This window comes from Corvus hawaiiensis, chromosome 9, assembly GCF_020740725.1.
Source record: "Corvus hawaiiensis isolate bCorHaw1 chromosome 9, bCorHaw1.pri.cur, whole genome shotgun sequence".
NCBI lineage: Eukaryota > Metazoa > Chordata > Aves > Passeriformes > Corvidae > Corvus > Corvus hawaiiensis.
Window position 1 is genome coordinate 12,227,428 of NC_063221.1, and position 20,039 is coordinate 12,247,466.

The window sequence follows — 20,039 nt, forward strand, 5'->3', positions numbered from 1 at the left end:
AGATAACTGCCAAATGTGATTTCACTTCCAATTACTTTCTTTATTTTGATTGAAATTATTTTCTCCAAATTTTAGTTTGTCAAGTCATGCCAGAATTGAAAAATACCAAGGATATCTCCATTAATCTAGATCAAATAAATTACTCTGGATAGTGTGTTAGATATTTCTAAAGATATATCAATAGCCTTAAATTTAATGATAGAAAGAAGTAGTTGTGTTACTTAAAAAGCCTTCCACCTGCACTTAAGACTGAGAAACCAAGACCTTTGTCATTTTCTCCTGCTCCTGAGAGGCTGTGTGTACAGCAATGTCACAAACCTCTGGTTTGGGAAAGGAAGGGTCGCATGAAAAACTCTCAGTTTTTATGAAAATGTACTTTTATCTTTATACATTTATACTTTATACAACAGTATATTCTTTTAGAACATAATGTCTGACTATATTTCTTTTAGAACTCTCCGTGAAAAAGGAAACAAATTTCTGCACAACAGAACTGGCAGGATTAACCTGTATTTCCTGACAAATTTACCTCATTGGGTCCAGTCCTGTCGTCTGCCCCAGGCAGCCCTCTACGTTACATAATATGAAGTCCCACAACTCCTATCACATGTTTGTCCTGCTCTTCCAGCAGCCTTGGCAGTGATGGCAATGGAAATCTGACTGATCAGATCCCAGCTCCTTGAGAACTCTGTATTCCTTGACATTGCCTCCTATGGCAGGAGGGTGTTTGCAACGTGCCTGTGCTGATGGCTGCATGCGCTGGCAGAGGACAAGGAAAGGCTGTCATTCCAGGTAGGATGAATTTTTGTAGGCCTGGAACCTTGTGAGGGACAAACAGTGAGGGTAAACAGCAGTGGAGCCTTCTCCTTCCCCATGCAGCCACAAGGCAAGCAGGGCTGGCAAGCATGGCCAGCCAGCACAGTGCCTGCTCAGGTTTCAAACACAGGCCCAGAGTGAAGTGAGGGTATGACAGGAGTGTGAAAGGCAAAGGTTTTCTGCTGTGAGACAGCATTTCTGAAGTGGTAACATGGCAGAGCTGAGTGGGATGCTGGTTTTCTGAAGACTGCCAGAAAGCTATGGAATGAGTAGCTGTTTAGCTAAAACAGCAGGAGGAGTGCTAAAGGGAAGTAGTTAGAACTGGAACAGAGGGCTTTGGGCTAAAGCCAGGGTGGGTGGGAGTAGGTGAGGGAGGTGCTCAACACATCTTAGCTGGCTCAATGTTTTGTATTTGCAAAACACTCAGGGTCTTCTAATGGTGCAGTGCAGTGTGGGCTGCAGCATCATCACTAAGTTGTCATGTTGCCACTGAATAAAAGATATAACTGGAGTACACTTCTCTAAGCATCTTTTCACTTTGTTTTAAATCAGTAATGGTTTAGCATGAACTAGCAAATCTCTCAGGTCATTGCAGAAAAATTATTGCAGTGTATGGCTTTATTTTGACAGGTGGTGTAAATCTTGACCCAAATTTTCATACCTTTGCAGAAGTTATACAGTGTACATGCTGCCTTTCATGTTTCTCCCCAGTTGTGTACCAAAGGGCACGTGTGCAAATGTAATTGGAAGCATTTCAAAGCATCCAGCTCAACTTCTGAGATATTTGTGTTGCAATACGCTGTTGTAATCTGTCTCTAAGATATGTGGAATAGGAGGCTCTTTCGGAGAGCTGAAGCCTCCTTGCAGAGCTGTGCTTTGCTGCATAAAGTCAACATAATGGAGCTGATTTAAGGATGCTATGCTTGCCCTCAATATGAATTTCCTTGCACTAACAGCCCCAGTTTAAATCTCATTGTGGGATTCTCCTGTTCTTGCAGTCAGTAGGAAGTAAGTCAGGTTTTTGAATTTTGTGAGAGTAACTTGTCCTCCTTGGATGCTCGTCACTGCTTACTGTCTCATGATCAAAATGCAGCTTCAGCTCTTCAAAGGAACAGCTCCATGTGATGAAACTCTCTTTACTCTCCTTGGAAATGAAATTCTAAATTCTTCAAAGTAAGAGTCCTATTTCAAGGATCTTTTGGCTTAAAAAGGAAGTTGGATTCCCATCTAAAGTATGTGTGCCATTCAGAGCTCAGTGGGGCAGCATCTCATTAACAGAACACCCTGCTGAACTGTCTCCCATGGACTGCTATTTCTGTACTGAGGACACTGGAGTTTGTTCCTCCTGCACTTGTCAGTGTGTTTGGGGACTGGGTAGTGTATGTGGGGAACAAACCTGGTAGCTCTTTATTTTAGCCCCTGTGAGCCCCTGATCTAGAGCTGCTTGGTGCTATTTCTTAAAGCTCACATAAGTATTTATTAAAGGGAAAATTCCTCCTCCAAACAGATTATGGCTGAACTCCTTATAACCTAGAAGTTTTGAAGGGCAAGAATAGATCCTTGGGTCTATTGGAAAAGATTTCAAATTTAAGCAGGAAATTGAGTAAGAACAGGGGTTAGTGTTGGATACTGGTTCCTCAAGATGGAGCAATATTTTGCATTATCCACAGAGAGATTTTGTGAATCTGGAAAATAAACAGGGTTTCATAAATGTCTAAAAAGTGCGAAAGATTTGGAAAGCTATTCCACTCAGTCTCTAGGAAGTGAATAAAGTGGGTAAATTGATCTACAGATAAGTGCAAATCAAAATACTGGCTCTAGATTCAGCCAATGGCATCAGTGCAATCGTTACTACGTGGCTCTCCATGTCCTTCTGAACAAATAGACAAGTCATTGGCAAGAAAAAAAAATGCATATAAGGAACTGCCCTGTCCAATATGTAGTTATAAAAATACAACATAGTTTTGGGTATAACACTTTAATCATACTTAACCTCAGCTGCCCACTGAAATCAGTGATGTTAATGAATACAGTCCCTTTAATATAATTATTTCAAGTTGATTTCAGATAAAAGTAGTCTTCTATACTTCTATATTTTTTATATATATATATAAATGAATTACCAACAACTAAACTCCAATCAAACTCTTCCCCCTTTTCTGTAGACAACTTTGAACTTTCAGCACTATCACATCTTTCTCTTCTCACCTGGTGATTATAGGTAACAATTTTATTAACAATTTAATTATTCTCTTTAGGAGCCAAGATAATTATAAGGGGCTTGACTTGGCTTCTGCTGAAAGTCTCTTTTAATGATTTTGCCATTGACTGTAGTTCAGCGTGAGAGAAGAACAGATCATAATCAACAAAACCGTATCTCAAAATTGTGCAGAGTTGGGAGAAATCAAAAGAGCAATGCCATTAATATTTTACTGAATATTTTGGTACTTTTGTATGGGCTATGAGTCCCCTCTAAATTTATACTGACGGGATCCTGTAAAGCTCTATTCACTTTCATAGTGAATTTGTGCTATAAAAGGTAGTAGTCAACGACCTGACAAAACCTGGACTGACATTTATGAGATGAAGCTTGTGTTCCTGATTTTATCATACCCATGTTCCTTGTCAAAATCTTTCCTTGCATGCTTAACCTGAAGAGGAATTTGAAATAGCTGGAAGGGCTGGTCCATGTCTCAGGTATATGGATCTGGGAGAAGATGATCATGTAGATACTTATTAGAGAGATATGAAAGAAAAAGCTAAAGGGGCAGAATGCTTGCAGATGATTTGGTGAGCTGGTTGTATTTGAGATGCAGAGTAAAGTGACTATCAAAAAAAAAGGGACAACAATTTAAAAGGATTCTTATAAAAATTACATTGTTAGCAGCAGAGTAAAAAAACTTTGTAAGAAAATACATTTACAAAGGGTAAAGAAAAATGTTGCAATTCTGATGAAATGAAGGAAAAAAGAGTTACAGCTGAGCTGTAAGAACAGGTTAAAGTACCAAGGCCAGAAATAAATGATTGAGCAATTTAGTAAAGTCATAAACATTAGCCATTAATTTTTTTTTCTGAACATAGGAGAAGCCAGACCTTTCTAGAAAGGCTTTAGGGCAAACAAATGCTTTGTAAGGTAGAGAAGGGAAAGATCTATTAACTATGGAAGAGCTTAGGAAGGTTACCAAACTCCTGCCTAGGGTGGTGGGGGCACGTTCTGGAGGTGCTTATACAACACCATTATTTATACAACCCATTATTTAAAAATTGAAGTAGTCTGTTGCATCAGATCACCAGAAGCAAATATAATTGATCCAAGAACTTTTAAAAAATGAAGAAACAAAATTTTGACTGCTACTTGTGATTTTTCTAATTTGATTTTTGTAATTGTCAGGATGGGCTTGATTAACTATAAGAAGGACCTGTGGCAGGTGTGATTTTTATAAAGGTTTTCAAGGAGATGGAGAGGAACTAGAGACTGGCAAGTAAAACTTCTGCAGCAAGCAAGTTAATGGAAATTATAATGAAGAACAGAATTAGCAGTTAGATTAGTGAATATGCTGAGTATGAAAGAGAGAAATAATGTACAAACTTAGGAAAAGAGTTTTTAAGCAATCAGGTAAGCATACGGATGCAAAAGATCAGGTTGATAATGTATCTTACTCTCCAGAAACTATTTTCCAAGATCCCTCAGCAAAGATTTTTTTTTCCTTTTCCTTTTTTTCTTTATAGAATAATCATACCTTGAGTAATAAGAAACAGGCTAAGAATAAATGTCAGGAACTACTGATCAGTCTTATGAGGACTTACACACATAGAATTCTGCTAGAAGAGTGAGTGAAGCATAGTGTAATAAATTTGCTCAGACTACAAAGGTATTGTGGCTATAAAGACCTTCAGAAGAAGAATTTCTAAGATGCTGGGTGACAGAAATTAAGTGTTCAAGAGTAATGTACTCCTACAGATACTTGGCTTTACCATTAAGAGTAGTTCAGGGTATTTTATTGAAAATGTTGACTGAACGCTCTTTACCGGTCAGAAAGGCAAATAGATTACTGAATTTTTTAAGACAGGAAAAAGAGTGAAAGGGAAACACCTCAATGTCCCTATATAGCTTCATGATGTGCCCATCTCTTGAACACTGCATGAAGTCCTGATATTGAAAAGATATATAGTACTACCATAAAAGGTAGAATGAAAAGCTGTCACAGATATAAGCAGGCCATGTAAAAGGAGAGATTAAATAGATTGTTTCTTCAGCATAAGAAACGGAAGATAGATTGAAGGAAAATAAAATGTACATCTGTAAAATCACAGATCTTATGGAAAAGGTGAATTGGAAATGTTTATTCATTTATTCTTCCTCTCAAGAGGAGGGATCAAATGAAATTCCCGGCCAACCAGTTAAACAAAGACAACATTATTAATATTATTATTATTACTATTACTATTGTTATTATTATTACCCTTTGGGTAATTGTGAACTTGTGCCCAGAAAATTTGGATAGCAAAAGTGTGAATGTCTCAAGAAGTTATTAGGCAAATTAGTGGATGAAAGACTCACTGAGACCAATTAAATATGAAGAGACAGATGAGTTCTTTGGCCAAGAAAATCTGTAAGGTGCACCTTCCAGAGGTTGGATGCCTCTGCTGTATGAAGCTCATACAGCCCACCACTGTCACATAGAGGGCACTGGTCCAATTCAGAACAGCTTTAGTTGGTACTGTGAGATGTTCTATTGTCTACAAGCATGCAAGCATGAAGATAAACACATGACTAGCAGGAGTGAAAGGTTTTGAAGACCAGCTTTAAAATAAGCCAGGGAAAATAGTCAGAAAATAGGGTGAGATGGGAATTGGGAAATGTAAAAAGGCACTTCTGTTAAGTGTTTTAGTTAAGAGCTCATATCTTGAAAGGTCTTGATTACATTCAGAAATTCTTTGCTGAAGTACTCAACTTACTGATGCTAAATAATAACTCCCTTAGTTTGACTAAATTTCCTTAAAACCTTCAATCTGAAATTTTTTAACCCCACCTCTATAGATTACTCATAACACATAATGTCAGTTAACCAAGACATCCAAAATATTTTGAACAAGTACGTCAAATAGTAGTAGTATAAAAAAAGAGTATTAATAAAAAAAGCCTTGAATTCATTAGCAACAGATACTACAATAGTCAGCTATGTAGAAGCATAAATCTGACATCTGATTACTTTAGGATCACAGCGATTCAGCATGTTTAAATTCAAAGCAGAAACACACCTTAACATCAGGTGTGCTCCTGTACCTAAAATAACTCTGAAACTCATCAAAAGTGCAAGCTTGTCTTTTAAAATTTAAATTTACAGGTGGACAAAATCATAGTATACCTACTTCCATGGCATCCATTTATTCATGTGTAATGTTAAAAGGCATTTTTTTACTTTTGATACCACTGGGGGAGCTTAACTTCTGTTAGTGGAGGCTGTCAGCACCTTGCAATTTAAAACCCATCAGCTCCTTCTAAACTAAACTTTGGTTTCCATACTGTTGTATTTGCATGCGTGTAAAGGAAGTTAAAACAGTAACTCCTGAAGCCTTGATAATCAGCATGTGCTGGTGTCAGCAATGTCATCAGTTGCATCAGTGCCAAGATAGGAAGCCTTGGCTATCTTTATTTGCCTCAGGTCAGTAGTTTTTATCTGCTGTTAAGTAGGATGGAGATTACTTTACTTACTCCTAAATAGTCCTTTTAAGGCCCCTTCATAAAAATGTCCCGTCTGGGTGTGTCTGTGCTGCTATTGATCTTTTTATTCTGTCCTCATAAAAAGGCAGTGAGCAGGCAAATTACATACAAGTTATGGCCACTGAGCAGGCTTAAAAGGAAAGTGTGACAGATTTTTCAGAGGAAAAGAAGTCCTGCTCATCACTGTTCAAATGAACATTTAATAATTCATAACAACTGAGTTGTAAGTTTCCTCTTCAATACGTTTCCAAATGTGAATAGATTAAATAGTAATTGCTATCAAACTTTATGTTCTATTTCATGAACCTAATAAAAGTTTATCTGGTGGAGCTTGCTTTGTATCTTTTTGATCTATTCCTAACTGACTGCAATATACTCTATTAAAATATTTATCATTGTGTTATCAAATATTAACCATTTTAAAATCATTTGACTGAAGAAAACAAATAATGTTACTTGCCTAAGTTTTCATGAATTTCCTGATATTTAGTTGTTCAGAACTCTCCCTTGATATAGCACTAAAAATACCAAAGACCCTACAAATTGTATTCACTCTTTTTGAATTGGGCTGTTTTGGAAATGCACTCGGCTCACATCCATCACCACTGTGCATTTTGGCTCTGCATGCAGAATCCTAGTTTTGTTGTCTGTAAAAAGTTATGATTCTGCTTCAGCACAAGAGAATATTAGAGAATTGTTGGTTTTTCTATAGGTTAGTGGAATTTTTAAACTATTTTTAGGAGAGTACAGAATGTTGGTTTGGTTTTTTTTTTTAAGGGAAACTTTTTAAAGACCTTTTCCTAATTATCCACCTGCTCATTCATTTGAAATTATGTGGCTTTTTCAGGTAAAAATACTGGCAAGCTCCTAGGGCATAGAATGATCTAGTGACAGGGAGAGGAGAATATTCCTCCCGCAGATGTGCCACAGTTGCATGGCAGCCCAGCCCAGCATGACTGGCTGCCAGGCTTCCATCCCTCCCCAGCTGAGTGGGTTATGCTCTCCCAGGGTGCTCCTGCTTGTTCAACCAGTGGATGATTCATATCACAGAACTAACACAGCAGAAAACTATTCTTTTTTGGTTAGTGTCCTGCTGAGTTAGATCTGAAATCATTCAGTGAAAGGTCAAACAAGTGACTGAGAGATTGCTAGGGGTGTGGGACTAAATAGTGGGGAATTGGGAGAAGAGGGATTGCAGCACTTGCAATTAGAGCAGTTTGGACAGCCATGAAATAGCAGCTTTGAACCTGACACGTGGGCAAGATCAAGAGGAGAACAACCTCTTTGCTCCAATCCAATCCCTCACCTTGCTGGGGAAAAATTGTTCTGTTAAAGGTCAGGTGTATAAATGTTGCTATTGAACCATTTCCTTTTGCTTTGGAGAAAGCAAGTCCTGATCACCCGGCGATCAGAGTAAATCTCCTGAAGAGCTGCAGTCTGTTAGGAGCCTGGTGCCTCTCAGTAACATGGTAACTATGCTAACTAGTCCCCTCTTTTGAGCCTGCTCTCTGCTTGATTTTATTTGCCTGTTATTTTCTTTGGCTTCTCCACACACAGGTATTACCTAATTTACAACCCCATCCTGTTCATACAGGCCTTCCAGAGACACTGAGATAATGAGCTCTCACCAATATACCCCTCTAGTCTATTGCTTCTGCAGGTTCTTCCATTTCCACAATATCCCACACACTTCATAGGCAGCAGTGCTAAAAGATTAAGGCATGGTCCCCAACCTAGACATGCTTCAGGAATTATGCAGATCTGTATAAGTATTGAGAGAGCATCTTGTGTTTTCATCTCCTCTGTGCTCTTCACAGAGGAGAGGTGCCTCACTTAATCATTTCTGTTAATATACAGTGTTTGTGTTCTGACATGTTTACTCTGAATAAAATATCCTTTCCCCAGAGAGAGAGATCAACCTTCCTTTTCTCCTTCAAAACTAGCATCTCACTAAAAAATAACATTCCATGATATTCATACTTTGGTGAACAACTTTCTGTGTATCCCAGTATCTGTATGGTTATTCTCTGGGTTGTGTATTTTGGAAGGAATGCATTAATAAGCACATTGACATTGTTGTTTCTCAGGTTTAAAAGACCCAGGATATCTGGATGGCATTACACCTATATAAGTCACCAGTGTGCTTCCCGAGGAGAGCAGAACCACTGTTTTGCATCATCTGAGGATCAGGTGTGATAACACTGATTTTGTATTCTTGCCTTGCTTGTCTTACATCTGTAAGCCCTACTTTGCCTTGAGTTGCAGCAGTGGGGTTCTGGATTAATGTAAAGAGAATTATTCTGGATTTGAATTTGGAGCCATTTGAAAGAGAGTCTGTTCCTCTTGAATCCAAATCCTGGTACACACACACAATTTCTTTAGTCTGCATGACAACCATGCAAGATAGGTATTTTGAAATCAGTATTTTGTGTATAAAGACCAGGGGCAGATGATTGTTCCCTGAGGACAACAATGCTCATCCCCAACAGAACTTCATCCTTTTCAATAAATTCTTTTTATATTTTGCTTCCCTTCAGCTCCAAGTATGGCAGAGTGCTTACTAGTACCAGCCTTGGCACCAAAAGACACCAGAACTGGAAGTATATACAGTGCCTGTGCAGAGGTGAGTCCCATTTTATCCTGACCAGCTAAAAGCATTAAAAATGCTACTGGTAAAAAAATATTAAAATATATAGGTGGATCTTCTATGGCTCCCCAAATAGGCAGTTGCAATGGTGAACTGAAAAGCAGGTCATCCTGGTTCTGAATTTCTATTTCTTTTTTTTTTTGTATTGTCCCCTAGGCACAAGTTCAGCGTGTACGTATTGGATACGTCTGCGTACAAATGTGTAAAAGATCATAACATTCACTGGGTAGACAATTGCATTTATATGTATTTAATCTGTCTAGAAAGGAGTGCAGGGTGTATGTTTTTGAAGAAAGATTTTTAAAGAATTAGAACCATCTAATATGTCTTTTCCTCTTTTCTTGCTGAACGGTAAACCAAATCTTCCAAAACAAAATGTTAGTATGAGTTCCAAGTTCACAATTTCAAGTTTGATTTTCTTTGGCAATTCAATCTGCATGGTGATTTTGATCAAGTGCCTCAGCTTCTAACATTTGTAACACATGATAAAATCCACCCCAAAAAAGTTCATATTTAAATAATCATATAATAAGTTAATGCACACTGTGACAGTTTATGAATTATCTGACAGGCTGCAGAGTAGCACAAGGTTAGTCTGGAAGACAGATAGAAGCACTAAGTGCAGTTTGAGCACTGAAGATAAGAGTGCAATCCTTTGCCTGCTTCTATTTAAATAAACAAAAAAGGGTAAAATGAGATAGATTGTTCAGACCTTGATATAAGGCATCTAGCTGAGAACTCATTTGCTAATTGTTTAAGATTAACACCACTGAACCAAGATGATTTAAAACATGATTCACTATGGGGTGCAAGCTACCATCGGTAACTCTTACTCGCCCTAGGCCGTTGTAGTGCTGTGGGTTCAATGTGTTTACTTGGTCTTTGACTGAAGGGAGATAGAGAATAATATTAGTCATTGAACCTTCCCTCACCTTTTCCCCCGTGAGGAAAATGCCTAATGAAAATTCGAGCTATGCTGCCAAGCTGATATTGGCAAAAGAGTCACTTTTTCTTTACCTGATTGGATAAATATGCAGCTGGTTTTGGAATCCATGCTTCTGTGAGTGAAATTAAAAAGTGTTACTTTAAAATGCTGCTGTATGTATAAAATGGACATTAGTTACTTGAAATTTCATGGCCAAGAAATACAGAAGATGCAAGACTATGAGCAGTACCCGTAGAAAATCAAGTGAATGCTCCTGCTTAATATTTTGGCTTTCTGTGTGTAAATGTTTCTATCTTTTGATACAGGTTCCTTTTATCAAAAAGCACTATGTTCAATTTAAAACTGGCCCAAATCAGCTGTAGTTGCAGGTTAAATTTCTTGCCAGGCTTGGAGCTTTTAGTTCTGTTTTAATGTTCATTTTTAAAGGAAATAGTTCAGTTTCTATAAAATAGAAAAATCAAATATATGCTATGCTATGTAATTTCTCATGTTCCAGGAGTTCTAAAAGGGTTTCAGGACCAAACTGTTCTGTTCTCAATTCATTCCCTGTGCTTTGATCTTGCTGGTGAGAAATCCATTGTGGGTCTGTGGCAGGAGGCCCCGCTGAGTCCCAGCACATTCCCCGCACGCCCAACGCCCGCAGCCTCAGGGGTTCTGGGGAGGGCTCAGAAGCAGCGCCAGGCACAGCCACATCTATTGTGTCTCTTCTTCTGAGGGCAGCAAACCCTCCTGTACCAACCAGACTCTGCTGACCGCTGTGTCTCTGCAGCACAAACCCTGAATGCAAGAAGATAACAGCTGCTATCACAGCGCTTTTTATCTGCGAGGCAAAGTCTAAAATTGCATCTGACCTCGGTGTGCGCAGAGACGCCAAGCGAGGAGCGCTCTGCCCGGATCCTCAGAGGGTTTAGATTAAATCACTAAGAGTGAGGTACCTAAATGAATAGTTCTGAGGATAATAGCTTCTGTGACTTCTACTTTGTGTGGTACAAAATAGACTCCAAACTGCAATTTATCAAATGATATATTGCAGGCCTTAGAAAACACAACTCGGCTTTTGTGCTGTTTTTTCCCTAACGGGTTTATTAATATATAAAATTATGACACTTAATTTACTTAAAAAAACATACATGTAATTAAACTACCTATGGTATAGATTTAAATTGTTTATTTACAGGTGAAGTTTCTGGTTGCCCTAGGTCAAAGGTTTTTAGCAACAAAGTTCCATAAGAACAGATTTTCTTAATAATGCCAATAGCCTATGTCTAACAAAAAGTAAGCACATACTGGTCTGTGTGTGTGTATCCATCTTTGCATATCTATGTTTCTGTACAGCACAGGCTTAGGGAAAAGCAGATCAAAACCACATGCTATGTGTCCAGACAAATAATCTTTTTGAGCTTTGCCAAGGCAACAGAATGAGTTCTTATTTTTCCTGTATATTGGGGTCTGCTTGCTTGCCCGGTCATTTGTTTAGAATTCAATGGGAAAATAACAAAGCTAAAACAGACACACTTCAAAATTAAATTAATTGGAATTCTGTTCTTCCATGATAAGACTTGAAATGAGATTTAAATCAGTGTGTGGTTGGTAAAACGTGACGATTTGATGTATCTTCCATAAAACTGACAACCACATCTAGTTGTTTTTCTTCTGAAATTGATCAGATAATTTGGTCAAACTTGGCGAATATCTGACATTTACACAATCAGACTGAGATTTGTTCAGAAAATTGCAACATACTGAGGGAAACTCAATTAGTTTTGTCAGCAAATATAAAGGCACTAGCTTGCATTTCCAGAAACTGTCCAAAGCTTTTACAGATACTCTTGATTCAGCTAAAATCAAGCTAATTATATGCTGGGCTCAAAAAAACCCTCATTAAAAGAACATTATTTGTGTTATAATCTCCAAACCTGAAAAGATAGGAAATACTGAAATTAATAAACAATTTCTTTGTCAAGCTAGTATAAATATATTATTATATTACTGCAAAATTTGTGCCACAGCCTTCCAGACTTGTTCAGTATCTCAGCTACTTATTATCTTTTTTAAACCCACTGTGTGGACACAGTGTTAACTTTATTCAAATTCTATGCAGAGAACCATACTGATTTCTGTTTTCATTTTTTTCCCCCTTGTATTTCCTGTCACTGCAGTATTTCCAATGCTCCACAAATTCTAATGGTTATTTTGCCAGTACCTAGGATAAGGTACAGGGTGGTGACAACCTTCTTCTGCATACAGGGTGCAAGGCAGAGGGAGATCCTATGATTTCTGAGTGCATTGTTTGGGAGGTAACTGGGATCTGATCTGCTGAAGAATTAATAACAGAGAACTTTGAAACACTACTTCACCTGCTTCCTGCCCAATAATTTTTTTAATCATAACTCAAGTAGAAGCAGCTGGAAAATGAGAATACAGTTAACAACCCCATGTGAAAAGTATGGTTTAAATGACCTCCCAAATACAAACAGGAGCTTGCTGGTAGAAGCTGTGGAAGTTCAGTTTTCTCAGGTAGCACTGAACAGTGTTGCCCACGCAAACTTCTTTTCATATCCTATCTTTAATGCTATTTGGTTAATTATCACAGTATTTCCTGAAATTTTTTATTTATTAGTTTTCTTTCCAGATATAATTTGTTGAGTTGTCACAAGTCCAGCTTTTCTGATTCAGAGGTACTCATCACTTTGAGAGGCAGTGGTAATCTCTAGCTTTATCACTTTCTTTTTTTTGGTCTTAAACTTATATAAGATTTGAATTTGTTTTTGAGTATTTAGAGCATTTGCATGGCTATTGACCAATTTTATAATATTTGGATGATTGGTGTCAGTAATTCCACTTCCTTATGTTTCTCAGTCTTAAGAATCAAAAGCAAGCTCTTCTAGAAATCTGTCTTTAATGTGTATAAGTTTAAGAATGCAGAGAGGCAGTGAAAGAAGGTGAAAGAAAAATGTGAGAGGACTCTCCAGAGTTTCTGGAAGTAGATGATCAAAATGGTTATGAAGAATAAATCTTAAGAATTTACTACAAACAAAATGTGCAATAAAAGTCTAATCCTGTATATCCAGTAGTGATATTTCTACTCACTTGTTTACAAGACCCGTTAACCAGAAGAGAAGCTAAATTTATAACTAAGCATTGAAAAAACATGTGTTCTAGTACCATTTAAAGAAAATTTTGGCTCTTATTTTAAAGGATGTTAAGTATACTTCCATTTTTTTTCAACCAGTAGCTTTCATCTAGTTTTCACTAATAATTACAGGTACCAAGCCAGTGTTTTGCAGTTATTGTCCAGGGATAGTTTAAAGGTATGGAAGTATCATTAACTTAGTCAAGAAGCTGAAGTTTAGGACAGAAAAAAGTGAACATGCAGAGAAATCACCTTCTTTCTTTTAGTAAGAATTCTGAATTTGGAGTTAATATGCTGATGTTTAGTATACCAAACTCACTTCACAGTTGCCAAGACACGTGTATTTCCCTATGCCAGTGGGAGCTCCTCTGGCTGTTAGTGGGAGAGAGAGAGGACACTGCAAGTGTATTGGATGAACGGGACGGCACTGTCAGTGCCCTCAGCTGGAGTCTCCCAAGGTTCAGGCATTATGGCATTGGTACGGCCCAGAGCATTCGCTCGTTCTCTGCTCCCAAGAAGCGGCACATGACAGCACACAGACGAGAGGCAGCGGAGCTGCAGGAGAGGGGCGACTCTCAGAGTTACTTACGTTGACAGCCCAAGCTGTGCCAGATATATCCCGGCAGACATTTATCACATTTAGGCCCTGATGTTCCCTCCTTACACTCACAAAATCCTTTGTCATTACAGCGATCATGGACTGAACCAAAAGGGTTACAATAACAGTCTGCAGAAACAAGACAACACATACACACTGGATTCAGGTCTACATGTGGATATAATTCATTCAATACCAATAAAGGGTGCATTTCCAGTGCTAAAGGTAAAGGAAGACTGTCTATTAAGGATATCTAGAGTAGTGAATATAACTACTACATGTCCATTTATTTGTTTGCACGTGTCATTTCAGGAAGAGGCATTTTATGATGCAAAGAGAAAGTAAACAGAAAAGATATAAAGGCAGAAGATACCATGGTCTTTGAGGGTGATTGTAACAGATTCTCTTTGGCAAGAATATTTTTGACAATTTAATGAACATTAGAAAAGCTTTGTATAGTATGGATATATCCATGTGCCATCAGGGTGAAATATTTTGCTGTATTAAAATAGGTTTCTCTGTATTACTCAATATTTTCAGAAGTGCTGAATGTCTTTACAGGGCTATATAAATGCACTTTACTTATTTCCAAGATAGTCTTCCTTTATAGGTTTGAGCAGTATAATAATTTATGTGAATATTTGCCATTAGATTGATGAGATTGTATTTATCAGTGACATTAATAAACCTTTTGCATATTCCGCAATGAAAAGCTTGAGATGAGCACTTACGTAATGCAAAACCTTTAAGAACAGGCTTTATGCAGCCATTTTAATTTCTCTCACCTCCCAGCGTGCAGATGGAAAATGCAGTGAGGCTCATTCCCCGCTGTATATTTTTCACATGTGTTCAGCTAATTAAAGAATAAGTAGGGTAACACATTTCCTCCCACAACACTTACTGTGTTGTTCATTCACAGCCCTTTTCTTTAATGTGATTACAATATCTGTGTTCGGCTTTTAGCCAGCTGAACAAAGGCAAGGAGCTTGCAGAGCTCATTTTTGGTACTTCTGTTCTTCACCTTAGTTACTCAGATTTTTGTGTTTTCAAATGAAGGACGATCTTATTTGTATGTAGACCCATGTAGACCCAGAGTAACTTCACTGTTAACTGAGACCACAGACACCTCTTGGAAGCATCTGATCTCTGCTGCTTCCTGGTTTGGGGCAACCTGCTGGGAGTCTGGATTTGTATGTCTGTGAATCAGTGCTACTTTGATGACTATGTTTGGCAGTTGTTCCCTAGCATTAGGTTAAACCTCAGTGGTACCATAAATGAAAAAATGGAGTTGAACTGGGAAGTTACATATGTACATATCTCCAATGAAAAAACTGTAACAGGAAAAAAAATCACCAGAAAGACATTTGTCATCTGTTGTCCCACTGCTTATTAACTATAAATTGCAGATGGCACTTTGAACATTTGGGATGCTGAAGAAGAATAGTTACCTTTGGCAAAAGGGTTTCACAATAATAATAGAGTCAATTAGCTGGCAACATTCGTTAATGAAGTGGAAAACTGACATGCCAAAAATACTGTGCAAGGCTGAGTATTATAGCAAAGTGAGTGCCATTTGAAAAGCTTGGAATTCTGATGTTAATCAGATGTATCAGATGTTTATGTAAAAAGGCATAGACTTGAGATACATTTTGAATGCAGGAAGTAAAATTTGCTTGAAGAATATAGAAAACCTTGAAAGACAAAAGCTTGGAATTACATTAAAAACAGAGGGCCCAATTCTTGTTAAAAAATAGCTTTGTTAGACATAATGAAGTTACAGTGATTTAAACAAGAATTTGTGAAAAAATGTATAGCCTGTGTTACTGGATGTTATATTTTCCAGAGAACAAGACCCTGAACCAGTGAAACCTTTCCTTAGGAACTCTATCCCATAAGCGTGTAGGAAGTTCCAGGCCCATTTTGTGCTATTCAAGGGGAAGTAGACAGTAGGAACAAAGCTTTAAACCAGGCCCTTTGGCAAAACTAGTAGATCCAATCAGAACACCCAACAGACTGATTCTAGCCTCCATCTTTCCCAGTTGATACCACAGTAATATAACCTACAGAGGCCCACAGAACATTCAGGGTCATTGTCCAACACAGTATCACAGGCTGTGGAACACTTCCCAAGGCCTACCAAATACTTAAGACATTAAAAATTTCAAAGGTCAAAATTTCAGTGTGCCACAGGGACACAATGAGTACCTCCAATGCCCTCACAACAACAGGGCACTAAATAACACTAAACTAACATTCCCTGATCACCCTAATAAGCAAACCACACACAGGTTCCAGGGTGGGGGAAAAAGCCCCTGCAGATCTGAACTGAGAAAGAATTTTCCTCCTAACCTTCGAAGATCTGGTGACTCTTTGTAAGGTTGGGAAGATAACAGAAATAGTCAACTGTTCTCTGGGGTTCCCTCTATCAATGTGATGCTGCCAACAAAACACAATGAAAGTAAATAAAAAAGAAGATGGGGAAATGGGTTGAGGCTTGTAGGCTTGCTGCTTATCAGTCTGGGCTGGCAGTGGCTACAGGACAACCCTCAGGGTTCATTTAACCATGTGTCATTAGGGCTTCTGGTGTTAATTGAAGCTGAAGCCTAACTGACTGCAAGGGTGGCTTTGTTAAAAGTATGACAGCAATCATCAGGTCAGTATTTATGATGTGAGGCAAAGGCCATGTTTTATTACTCTGGGTCTACTTGGTGGTTTCCATGCTATCCTTGCTTGTCAGTGTGTGTATTTACTGAAAGTTACGAGGGCTTTATCAAGAAATAAAAAACTCTTCAAGCTGTTAAATTATTTTTCACATAGAATGAATAATTTTTAACTTCAAAATACCTTGCTTGATTCAGAAACTGCAGTTGCCCATATGAGGTAATTTTGCAGTTAACATACAAATCCGCAAATTTTTGGTATTTCATTTTAGGAAATAAAATCTATTTTGACTCTAAAGAAATTAAGGGCATCAAGAATTTAGATTTAAGACCACTGTATAATACGTTGCATTTGGTTCACTGGTAAAAACCTTCTCGGTATTTGAATTCTTAATCTTAAAAATTAAACATTTTACATTTTCTTCATTTATTTAGCATCAGCTAAGATTCACAGATTTGTTATCCATGTACTTACCATATGTATTTCTGAAAACTGTGTCAGCAGTTTTGATAAATCAGAGCCAAAGCCCTATTAGCTGCCATTCAACTAGCTTATCCAAACATTTGTTACCTTTCTACATATATGGCTGAAGAGGAAAGAATTAGCCTGGAAAAATGACTTTCATACGGGAATAAGACTTGCATGTATCACTGGAAATCTGCTTATTAAAATGTTCATACCAACATTTCACTTGTAGTTAAAACACAGAACACTGCTTTTAAACTTGGAGAAAAGAGAAATGAGCGTTTCCAATAGAGCAAGACTGTGCTTGACCTTAGAAGGGTGGTGAATCCATCAACTCTCTCAGAGGTGAAAATACTCCATGTTTTGCCCAATTAAATATTAGGAGCCCCAGATCAAGACAGCACTTTAAGAACAAACTTCTCTGTTTTCTGAAAAGTGCTTAGGTGTCTGTTCATTTCACGAACTTTACACAAGAAGTAGGAAAGACCTCTTAAGTTGGCAAATCAACTAGGACACATACATTGGGAAACATACATTTTGTATGATAACTGTGATCCTGAAAACTCAGTTCAGCAAGAATGTTATTTATTCAAAATGAATTACCTAATATGTAGCAAACCAGGGTTTGATCCTATAGTCATTTCGCATGGTACAATTCTCATGGGAGACCAAGAGAATTCTGCGTGCATTAAGGTGGAAACTCAGCAAATGTTTCACATTGCCTTTTTTTTGTTTTCAGATTCATGCTAAATGAAAGATTTTAAAATTTTATTTTCTCAGTGTCTCAGCAATTTCAAAGTGCACAGTTGTCTTACTATGACATTCTAAATATACCACTCATAAATTAATGTTAAAATTACTTATTTTTGGCTTTTTATTTACTAACTTCCTTGTCTTATGTAGCTGCAGCTGCTGTCGTAGCATTTCAGTGTACATGGGAAAACAACACACTGAATGAGCTGATGAAAAATTCCAAACAGATTAATTTAGAGTCGTATTCATTAGGCCTATTTAGGCAGCTGAAATTATACAGCCCTGATGTCATACCAATGGTGTCTGTCATCTGCATCAAACAAATATGTGGGACAGTGATTTTTTTCCAAGAACATTTGATTGTGTTAATCTCCTCAGCACAGTCATACAAAATCATGACTTGCCTACTAAAGTTCTTACTAGCTCAGACTAATTACTGTCAAAGGAGATCATGCATTTCCTGAATGCATTGCCAAGCAAAGTTAAAAGAAAGACACATGAAATGCAGTGCATGGATGGATCTGTGTGTTTATCACAAGATAAAAATGTAAATCTGTCAAGTTACAAACTCAGACAAATAATAGAAACCTAAATAATTTCTGGCCTGAATCTCAGCAATGGATTTTAAAAGACATTAAAATATAATTTATTCACCTATAGTCTATTTTGGTTTTACAATATCTGCTAGCTACTCTTTGCTTCCTGGAAGACAGAAAGAAAAAAAAGTCACAATGAAAATCCAGAACAAGTCCTACTGATGCTTATGTCTATAAGAAACATTATATAATTAAATTCTCCATCTCTGTTTGTTATTAGAACATATTTAGTGGCTACCTGTTAATTACTGGCCATTGTACAAGGCCTCCTTTATTGACTATGTTCAGGCTTTACCTAAAGTGTCTTAACTTGTGCTGTGTACTATCTGTGGTGACATGAGAACAATGCATATTCTTCCAGGGTGATAAAGATCTTAAACTTTTTCCTAATATGCTTTTCTTATTATGTTCTGACATTTTCTCTAATTCTGCAGTTTGAATATTTATAGTAGATGCTTGTTCTAAAGCACTGTTTTCACCTAGGAATCCCTTTTCTAAGTTGACATCATGTCACACTGATTTGACAAATTCTGTTCCTAACTTCATGGGCATCATTTCAGTTTCTCCTCTAAGGAGAGAGGAAGTAATATTGCATGTACAGCCCTGTGTCTGGGAGCAGAATTAGCTGCAACCTGTTTTTGTGAAATTTAGAGAATAAAAGGGGTTAATAGAGATCCCTCCCCATGTCCTCTTGATGCAGCTGGCAAGTTTTGTAGGTCTCCAGGCAAGTATTCAAGAGTCTGTACTAGTAATTGCAAAAGTCAGATTGGGAACGGTATTTAAGACTCAACCCCTTGATTTCCACGTGTGACCCCAGTGTGGCTCCCTCCTGTGTGAGGACAGCACATCCAGTTTCTCAGGGGCTTCTGGGGAAAGTCAGCCCAGGACCTGTAGCCAGAGAGGTTCGACATCATTTATGGATTCAAAATCCCTCCTTGGGGCTACCAGGGCAATAGAAATGAGGTGAGAAGTCCACACAGATGTTCTTATCCATTGAAAAAGCTCATTCTGGCTTAAGTGGCAAGTAAGCAGCAGTGGTCCCTAGCAGCTGCCAGGAGCTGAAAAGGCACAGAAGAAAAGGAGCAGTTATCCCGGGACTGACCTATGCACACATTTTCATCGTCCAGCTCTGCAGAAGCATTTCTGAAGTAGCCCAGCCTGCATAACTCGCAGTGCTGACCTCTAGTGTTGTGCTTACAGCTCACGCAAATGACCGTATTGAGCAGCTCGATGTAACTGCACCGGTTGGAGTGCCCGAAGCATTCACAGTCTTTCAAGGAAGAACAGAAATGTATACAAAGTGTATACAGCAGCAGAGTAATAGCACATTACATGCTTAGTAAAAATGAACCATGAGCAGAAGTATGAATGAATGGCACATACATGTTAATCAATGTAACATGGACAGCAGCAGATGTTTATCTGCAATGGAAGTGGAGTTGGTTTCAGGCAGGTTAGCGTGACCCGACAACCATGGCATGACGTCGGAGGTTGGCTGTTGTTGGCAGACCTGATGGAACTGAAGCATTTGCAGTTGTAAACCTTTCAGGGTTACTGGAGGCTCAGTTTCCGCTGAGAGAAATGCACATATTTTTGCACATTTGAGATGAATATAAATCAAGACCCGGGAAAAACTTCCTCATATTAAAAATGTTAAATTCAGTGGACAAAATTGCCAAACTTCATTATGCTTAAATCC

General features: G+C 38.0%; 1 protein-coding gene and 1 long non-coding RNA gene across 16 annotated transcripts in view; one reads left to right on the forward strand and one right to left on the reverse strand.

Moving 5' to 3' along the window:
• The window catches only part of LOC125330362, a 35,620-nt gene extending 18,409 nt beyond the window's left edge, over positions 1 to 17,211 (forward strand). The window contains exons 2-7 of one of the 2 annotated variants that reach the window (XR_007205475.1): positions 629 to 792; positions 7,929 to 8,010; positions 8,629 to 8,731; positions 9,079 to 9,164; positions 13,958 to 14,090; positions 14,178 to 17,211. This is a non-coding gene — a long non-coding RNA (uncharacterized LOC125330362). The remainder of the gene's footprint in view (positions 1 to 628; positions 793 to 7,928; positions 8,011 to 8,628; positions 8,732 to 9,078; positions 9,165 to 13,957; positions 14,091 to 14,177) is intronic. The other variant, XR_007205476.1, reaches the window with a different exon arrangement.
• Positions 1 to 20,039, reverse strand: part of NTNG1 (netrin G1) — a 150,974-nt gene that overhangs the window by 10,619 nt on the left and 120,316 nt on the right. For 6 of the 14 annotated variants that reach the window (XM_048313398.1, XM_048313402.1, XM_048313399.1 and 3 more), the window contains 2 exons: positions 19,443 to 19,610; positions 13,857 to 13,994 (listed from right to left, as the gene is read on the reverse strand). The exons of 3 other annotated variants lie outside the window; for them this stretch is intronic. In XM_048313398.1, the coding sequence (XP_048169355.1) occupies positions 13,857 to 13,994; positions 19,443 to 19,610 (306 nt within the window). The remainder of the gene's footprint in view (positions 1 to 13,856; positions 13,995 to 19,442; positions 19,611 to 20,039) is intronic. 5 more of the 14 variants (XM_048313409.1, XM_048313407.1, XM_048313405.1 and 2 more) reach the window with 2 other exon arrangements.